The 9,411-nt window shown below is 39.4% G+C and overlaps 1 protein-coding gene across 1 annotated transcript in view; it reads left to right on the top strand.

The window, feature by feature from the left end:
* The first annotated feature begins 4,652 nt into the window (after window positions 1-4,652).
* eif3s10 (eukaryotic translation initiation factor 3, subunit 10 (theta)) overlaps window positions 4,653-9,411 on the top strand; it is a 52,498-nt gene continuing 47,739 nt past the window's right edge. Inside the window, exon 1 of the mRNA XM_055646942.1 lies at window positions 4,653-4,839. Coding sequence (XP_055502917.1) covers window positions 4,791-4,839 — 49 coding nt within the window. The 5' untranslated portion in view covers window positions 4,653-4,790. The remainder of the gene's footprint in view (window positions 4,840-9,411) is intronic.

Below are 9,411 nucleotides of genomic sequence, written 5' to 3'. Positions count from 1 at the left end.
GAGAAATAGCACGTTGTAGGTTTCCCAGGGTTGTCTGAAACTATTTAAAAAACTTGTTTTGTTTGCAAAGACACAAGGAGTGATGATAATAGAAATGCAGCAATTAGATTATTTTTTTATAAGGCCCATCAACACCTTAAAAGATACAATTACGTTTCTGCCAATGTGTGAATTGACATTGTAACAAACGTGGTTCTCAATCAAAATGAATTCCAACAAAGAAATGTCCTTTAAAATATCATCGTAATACAAATATCATATTTTTTTGGTATGTTTCTTCCTTTAAACGAGAATAAAAAATAAGTGAGACTAAGATCTATTCATTACTTTTTGTACTTAAATTTACTTTTGATATTTAATTTGTTAACCTTATTCCATGTTTACTGATGTGAGATTTATTTCTCTATATCATTTGATCATAAGTGATAGGAGCAGAATTAGGCCATTCAGCCGATCAAGTCTACTCCATCATTCAATCATGGCTGATCGATCTCTCCCTCCTAACCCCATTCTCCTGCCTTCTCCCCATAACGTATGTCACCTGTACTAATCAAAGAAAATCCACATAGGTCACGGGGAGAACGTACAAACTCCGTACAGGCAGCACCCGTAGTCGGGATCGAACCCGGTTCTCTGGCGCTGCAAGGCAGTAACGCTACTGCTGCGTTACTGCCGCCCGAGGGATATATCTTTGAAAACTAAATACAAACTGCTTTTTGCCTTAATACCATTTGAACTCTCATTCTATGTAACATTTGTCCTGTAACATCACCGCTTTATCTCTGCCGATTAATAGTGTGGATTGGCATAAAATATATGATTGCCCAAGAGGATATGGTGTCTTGTTTGTGCAGTATACTCTGGAATTTAGAAAGATGAGAGGGAATCTTATTGAAACATAAGATTATTAAGGGTTTGGACATGCTAGAGGCAGGAAACATGTTCCCGATGTTGGGGGAGTCCAGAACCAGGGGCCATAGTTTAAGAATAAGGGATAAGGCATTTAGAATAGAGATGAGGAAACACTTTTTCACACAGTTGTGAGTCCGTGGAATTATCTGCCTCAGAAGACGGCGGAGGCCAGTTCTCTGGATACTTTCAAGAGAGAGCTTGATATGGCTTTTAAAGATATGGTGAGAAGGCAGGAACGGGGTACTGATTGTGGATGATCAACCATGAGCACATTGAATGGCGGTGCTGGCTCGAAGGGCTGAATGATCTACTCCTGCACCTATTGTCTATTGTATCTGAATAAAACTCCCGACTCTGTAAAATATGTCAATTTGAACATATCAGGCAAATCTCATGGGATCAGTAAATTAAAGATTTATATATATATATGAATGTATCAGGAATTTTGAAAAATTATTGACAGATTCAATTAAGGTGGTAAAATGTTATTTAAATTAAAGTTTTTCTAATATCAAGAGAATCAAAGAATGCGGAGCTAACATTGCAAGTTGAATTGAGTTGAAAGATTATTGAATATCTTACTAAATGACAGGAAAACGTATTCCTGCTTTTCTTTATATTGTTAATTAGATAGGAATTACCATTTGAGATTTTTCAAGGTGGAAAGCTGCAGTATTGAATATAGTTGGAGCATATATGAACTAAGCATCGAGAGAATTGTGTAGGAAGAAACTGCAGATGCCGGTTTAAACCAAAGATAGACACAAAACGCTGGAGTATCTCAGCGGGACAGGTAGCATCTCTGGAGAGAAGGAATGGGTGACGTTTGGGGTCAAGACCCTTCTTTCATGCATCTGCTTGCCTTTCAGAAGTCTTAAACTGGTAACAGCAATGCAGAGGACCGAAAATTCCTCATTACGTTTTTAACATGCAACAGATTGGAGTTCGAAATCAAAATATTCAATTCATAATATAAAGAAGAATTGAAGATTGGTTACTATTTAATTTCAAGTTGTTAATATTGATCATTTATGGTAAATGATCCTTGTGCACCTTTTTGAATTTTAAAGCAAATTTATCTCACTGAAAATATATGTATAACAAACCTGTCTAGAATGTGTTTGAAACATTTTTGGGATGTAACAAACTCAGCATTCATTGTTCATAGTGGCTTTACAACCATCTAACAATGATTAAACTTCTAAAACATTTCAACGGCTATAAAGTACTTTCAGTTAAGGTGGTAAAAATGTTACGTACTTGAAAGCTTTTCTACCTGAGCACATACAAATGAAGCTCGCTGGTGTAAGACTGGAGTTACAAATAACCCAAGGTTTTCTCCAGGAGCTCCGGCTGAGGTCAAAGGTTTGTATTTAATCAGTTAAACTTAATCCACTTTTACAAATGTTTTAATTTTTTTAAATTAAATTCAAATACCCTTTTTGCCATAATAACATTTTAATTTATATTTTCAGTAACATAATTGCTACACCTTTATAGGTTTGCAATGTATATTGGTAAGAAATATGTATTTGTTTGCCTAGGAAATCATGCATGATAAAAAATAAGAAGTTAATAGTTAAATGCATATTAAAAATGAAGTAGACCTTGATGATCTATTTTTTCAAGGTGATAATTTAATAATGCATGCATGCATTTTTACCTATCTATAATCAGCAATTGATTTCATTACAGTAAATTTTGTTGCACCAAAAATACTTGGTATGTTTGTAATGTACAGATCCCATTCACACTGAATATAAATTCTATTAATTAGTATACATGATGCCATTCCTTATAAAGATTATTATAGTTGTCTAAAACACAATAAAATTCAAGTCAATCTATATCTATATAATACATAAAATCAGAATGACATACATTGAGGGCACATGATAATTGAACAAAAACAAAAATAATTAAGATTATTCAGTTTTTTTGTTGGAAGTGAGAACAATGACATGGTACAACGGAAGAATTCCAATCTATTGGAGCAAAATGACTGAAATATCGCTGACCATCGATCACCTGCTCAGACTAGTTCTTTGTTATCCCACTTACTATCCAGCCCCTATAGGGTGATTTCACGAAAGGTCACTGGATCATAGATCCTCACCCACGTGACCGCAAAATTTAACTGGGGTACAAACGTCACTTCCAGTACATGTTATTGATGCTGGAAACGCGAACTTTCACACCCGTTAAAAACCGCGAAAACGGCCCGTTTTTGAGCTGTAAATAACTGTGCCAGTCGGGGTGACCGTGAGACACAGTTATCTTACTTTAGAGTCCAGAAGATAAAGAAAAACGAAGGTAAAGACAAGAGAGCGCTGAAGGGAAAATAACAGCGGAAGTTGTTGGCCGTGCAGATATAAAGATCGAAACTATAGGGAATTATCGCGTCTGCTCACTGCATTTCATCAAAAGTAAGGCATTATTGATGTTTTGATGAAATGCGGTGAGCAAACGCGATAATTCCCGATATTTTCGATATTTATATCTGGAAAGTAAGATAACTGTGTCTCACGGTCACCCCGACTGGCACAGTTATTTACAGCTCAAAAACGGGCCGTTTTCGCGGTTTTTAACAGGTTTGAAAGTTCGCGTTTCCAGCATCAATAACATGTACTGGAAGTGACGTTTGTGCCCCAGTTGGATTTTGCAGTCACGTGGGTGAGGATCTATGCTCCAGTGACCTTTCGTGAAATCACCATATACACTAGGGGCAATTTACAGAGGTCAATTAACCTGTAAATCTGCAAATCTTTAGGATGCAAGTCAAAACCGGAGCACCTGGAGAAAACCTATGTGGTCACAAGGAGAACATGCAAATTCCACACAGACAGCATTGGAGGTCAGGATCACGGGATCTCTGGTGCTCTACCAACCGGCCACTATGATGCCCAAGTCATAAAGCGATACATTTTGAAAAGTAGCCATGTTGTGATGAAGAAAACACCGCACCTAATATATATATAGCAAGCTCTCAACTAACAACTATATGACACTTTTAAATAAAAGATCTGGCATCTTGGTCGGCATGGATGAGTTGGATCGAAGGGCCTATTTCTAGAAGTATGACTCCAAATATTTCCGTACTGTTAATAGTATGGGCCTAGCCCTTCAGGAAACCCCCCAGGTAGTGTAGAAACATAGAACTTCATGTGCTGGTATTTTTTTACCAAAAATAGACACAAAGTACTGGCGTAACTTAGTGGGTGAGGCAACATTATCAATCATGCCTTGGCATCACTTAAATTACATCACTTAAATGAATGAAGGAACCAGAGAAAATACAACATTCGTATCTCTTTCAAGAACTATGTATAGGGAGGAACCCGACCAGAAACGGCGCCCATTCCTTCTCTCCAGAGATGATGCCTGACCCACTCCAGCATTGTGTGCCTATCTTCCTTCAAGAACTATTTTGGTTAGAAATGGAAATTTATGAAGAATGAGTCTGGTTTCCTGCGATTGAAACTATCGGACAGATGCAGTTTTTATGCCTGGACGCATATTGTTATTATGGAAAGACATGCGAGTGTAGTGGATGGAGATGAGGAGCATGCATGTATGCACGCAAAGCACAACTCTGCTCCTGCTGCTCCAGCCGCAGCTCTCGCCAAAGATCTTTGGCTCTCGCTCTCCAGGCACGGCGTTGGAAGACGCGTGGTCGCGGTCGCGGTCGCAGGCGCGGGCACGAGCACGAGCACGAGCACGGACGTGGGCGCGGGCAGGTCTGGGGCGGGGTCACGTGGTGCTGGCGGCCTCCATTTTGAAGCGGCCGGTTCGTGGAGTCGGGAGCTGCGGGCTGTGTGTTGAGTTGCTGTCGCCACCGCCGCCGCTGCTGAGGGAGGGTTGGAGCGGAGCCTGAAAGCATGCCGGCGTACTTCCAGAGGCCGGAGAATGCCCTCAAACGGGCCAACGGTGAGTCCGGGAGGGTGGTGAGAGAGGGAGGGAGTGAAGGAAGCTGAGGCCCGGGCCTTTGCCATATGGCCACGGTGTCGCTGGGCGGCGAGTGAAGGAGCTGCAGGCCTCTGGTTCACCCGGCCTGGGCCTCGCCCATGCACACGTTGCCCCAGTGCCTGCCCCCCTAACTTGATAGCGCCTCGTAACTTTAAATACCATAATCTTATATCAGATGTCAAATAAAATCTGCTTAAAAGCTAATTGCACCCCCTCCAAGACGGAGAGAATTACGCTTCCACCCCCCTTTGAATTCAAGCATTGTCTTTTTTTTATTCGGATATAAATTAATGGATCAATATGCTACAAGCAAATATTGTTGTGTCCTTTAGAAACATTTCGTATTTTGGCTTTTCTTTGTATTTGTGCGTTTACGGGATGCACACATGATTGGAATGACCCGGCATTTTTCATGCTCTGGCCGGTGCTCAGATCACGCGTGTACTTCGTCTTGTTATAATCATTCTGCTTTTTCCCCCCTGATTAATCTCTATTTATGTTAATGTTTCCAATCTCGGGATAATTGGAGGCTGCCTTTCAATTTGGGATGTGACGGGTAAATTGGGTGGCTGGTGGTGGTGGTTGTCAGAAGGGTATTTAAGTCAGATCGCTAGATTAATGAATAGTCTAGGAATTGGCTAATTCAAAGGGGGTGGTAGGGAAATTCTACATTTGATCATTTTCATGTATTTATCAATTTCACATTTTTAGCCGACCTTTTAATTGAATTGCAAGTTTTAAGGAGTTCACAAAATAAGACTTACCAATGGTAATGAAGACTGTCAAAGCATATAGACAATAGGTGCAGGAGTTGGCCATTTGGCCCTTCGAGCCAGCACCACCATTCAATGTGATCATGGCTGATCATCCCCAATCAGTACCCTGTTCCTGCCTCCCCATATCCCCTGACTCTGCTATTTTTAAGAGCCCTATCTAGCTTTCTCTTAAAAGCATCCAGAGAACCTGCCTCCACAGGATGTAGATTGTTTGTGAATTTGGGTGAAGAAATTAAAGATGGAATTTAAGATGGGAAAGTGCTGTTGCACTTTGGAAGGCCACGTTTAAAGGGAAAGTATACAGTTAATGGCAGGACCCTAAACAACATTGATGTACAATTATGAGAGGCATAGACAGGATAGACAGTCAGAACCTTTTTCCTAAGGTGCAAATGTCCAACACTAGAGGGCATAGCTGTAAGGTGAGAGGGGAAAAGTTAAACGAAGATGTGCAGGGCATTTTTTTAGTATAATGGACTTGAAACACATTGCTAGGGGTGATGATGGAGACATATACAATAGTATTTTTTAAGAGGCTTTTAGATAGGAGTGTGGAAGTGCAGGTAATGGTGGGATATGGATCATGTACAGGCAGATGAGATGAGTTTCACCTGATATCATGTTTGACACAAACATTATGGGCCAAAGGCCCATTTCTGTGCTGTACTTTTCTGTGTACAATGGGGTCTTGGGGTCCAAGTCCATAGTTCCCAGAAAGTAGCAAACAGGTAGACGGGGGTTTAGAAAAAGGCATATTGTATGCTTGCCTTCATTGGTTGGGGCATTGAGTAAGAGTCATGAAATCATGAAGTCAGTTTTATAGAACTTTGGTTAGGCTACATTTAGAGTATTGCAGCAGTTCTCATTGCTATATGTGAAGGATGTGGAGGTCAAAGTGCAGAAGAGGTTTATACCAAATACCTGTATTAGATGGTATTTGCTATAATGAGAGGTTTGGATGAACTTGGATTGTTTTCTCTGGAGTGTCAGAGGCTGAGGGGAGACCTGAAAAAAGTTTATAAAATTGAGAAGAAAACATAGGATAGACAGAACCTTTTCCCCAGGGTGGGAATATCATAAGCCGGCATTGATCTAAGGTCAGTTAGAAAGTTAAAAAATATGCAGTGCACATTTTTTTTTTAACATGGATAAAAAATGTGTTTGAGAATATTTTAGATAAGCGCATGAAAATGGAGGGATACTGATCACATGCAGGGATGTGGGATTAATTTAACTTGGTATCATGTTCAACACAGACATCGTGAGCCAAAGAGCCTGTTCCTGCGCTGTACTGTTCTATGTTCATAAGAATGTTAAAATAAATTAGAGAGAGGGTTTGAAACAAAAAGGATTTGTGTGGCAATCAAAACTATGAAAGGAGTGAATTTATAAAGATGGTAAGCTGCAGAGGACATTACCTGAAATATTTATAGATCCTAATCATATTGATTTATTGACCCAAGAAAATCTGCATGAATTTCTGAAGCATTTTTTATGTTGATGAAGTTTTTAAGATTTTAAGTGATTCTCTCATATTGGCAAATGAAGGAATATTATATTATAATATTGGTTGGCTAAACAGGATTTATAGTAACTGCAATAAATACAAGATTGTAATATTTAAATAGAGATTTGTGGAATTGTCAGAATGTGGAATTTGCCACCACAGGAAGTGGTTCAGTGAACTGTATGCTTTTAGAAAGACATGAGTTAAGGGGTGAGAAATAGGTAGGAGGAAAATAATATACTGTAGAAAGACCATTACATTGTCACCTCCCCTCCCCCACGAAATACCTCCACAATTGTTGAAAATCAAGTTTTTTTTAAAGTCAGTAATATGCAGCAGTTCTGAGAGAAGCATGCTTACGGGTGATGTGGCCTGATTCGAAACAATTTTCGTGTTTTATTTGGCGGTGAATAGAGGTTTGACTTGTTCTGGGTCGTGATAGCAGGACAGGGTGTTATAATCTATGTACGGCACCTTAGTCAAATACCTGCAGAAATAATTTGTTTCAAGTAGGCATGTTAGACACAGGCATGGGCTGAACCACCTGTTCCTATGCTATGCCGTTCTGTTATATGCTTCATTTGGTTTAGAGCTCTGTGCCCCAAGGGTGTTATGTTGGCTTCTAAGAGGATAAAATGTCAAATTGTTACCTTAAACTGATGATGGGCAAATTACATAACTTCACCTGTCAACCATCTAAATGGATTTTTAATTTCCACCAATGGTAAGAATCTAGAATGACGGATGTGGTTCAAATTTTGCACCACTAAGAAACTACCTTTCTGGAATAATGTAAATGATTATACACTTATCAATATGCATGTTTGGTTTATTCATATTTTCAAGTCTGAATTAAATAGATTTTAAGTTTGGGTTTTGTGGAGCATGGAATATACATGGAAATCGTCTGCGATTTGACAAAACTGATTGATTTAGGATTTAATTCATTTTTGCAAAGATTATTGATAGGCTTTGTGTTTCACTCAATGAATGAATTAATAAGTTGGCCAAGTATGTACACATACAAGGAATTTGCCTTGGTGCTCTGCTCACAAGTAATAACATGACATACAGTAAACTATTAAGGAATAAAACATAAAACATTACAGTTTAAACACGTGAATAAAATAAAATACCAGAGCAAAAGGAGGCTTGGTTAGCCAAGTAGACTCATTCTTCTAAAGTAAATTGCTTCTGGCTTGCCCAGTCCAGAGTTTCCCCATAAACAACTATTCCTAGTCCAGTAAACATTATCAGAACAACTTCTAATGCATTTACATTGTTTTGTGCAGAAGACTAGAGATGTCTCACCAACAAGGTGCCACCATCATACTTTTGCATTCAATTCCTCCTGCAATTAAAAAACATATATGTTAGTGCTCCCAATTGATGATTTTTGCATATCTGCCATATATGAATCGTGCACTGTCACCTCGTTTCCTCTGATTTTGGAGCACTGAAAGCTGGCCTTGTCTTTGGTTATTGAGAGCGGTTTGGGGGGAGAAAATAAGGCCAAGTCCTCTGGGAGCAGTAAATGTGGTCAGTCAAACAGTGGTGGGGTGAAATGAGTGGCTATGAGGTCAAGAAGAATCAATAGTCAAAGAGTGTGTCATTTGTGACTTTTGTTTGAACTAATTCGCTGCTGTGCCAGGAGAACAACGTGTGATTTTGCAGAGTCATTATGAAGAAAGATTAATTCTGATTCTTGATTCTGAAGAATCAAGAAGGATTGGTCAGGGCTGATGAATCAAACGTGTTCTTAGCAAAATGACTTTGAAACTGGTACATTGCCTGAGGAGAGGGAACAATTTACCATGTCATGTGGAAAGGAGTGGGGAATGGGGTCACAACATTTGTAGGTTCAGAACTATGTTGGGTTAGAGGAGGTTACTGGAAGGGAAGAATGGTGGCAGAGGCAACTCAATTAAACGTATAGACGATTGTGATTTCTTTGCTCTTTACAGAGTGGGTAAATATAAAAGGTGGCTGTTATTGATGGGGATAGTGTCATAAACTAAACAGAATATCAGATGATACAATTAAATGTTGTAGGATAGTGTGAGATCCAATGTTATTCAGCCACATGGTGTATTGGATGGCTAACTGGATTTGTGTACCAACTACATATAGTTATTTAGATAGACAAAATGCTGAAGTAACTCAGCTGGGCAGGCAGCATGCCTGGAGAGGAGGAATGGGTGACGTTTTGGTTCGAGACCTCCTTCAGACCCTTCTTCTGTCCCGCTGAGT

The sequence above is a fragment of the Leucoraja erinacea genome, chromosome 15 (genome assembly GCF_028641065.1).
Source record: "Leucoraja erinacea ecotype New England chromosome 15, Leri_hhj_1, whole genome shotgun sequence".
Classification (NCBI taxonomy): Eukaryota; Metazoa; Chordata; class Chondrichthyes; order Rajiformes; family Rajidae; genus Leucoraja; species Leucoraja erinaceus.
This window is presented reverse-complemented; position numbering and strand designations above follow the sequence as displayed.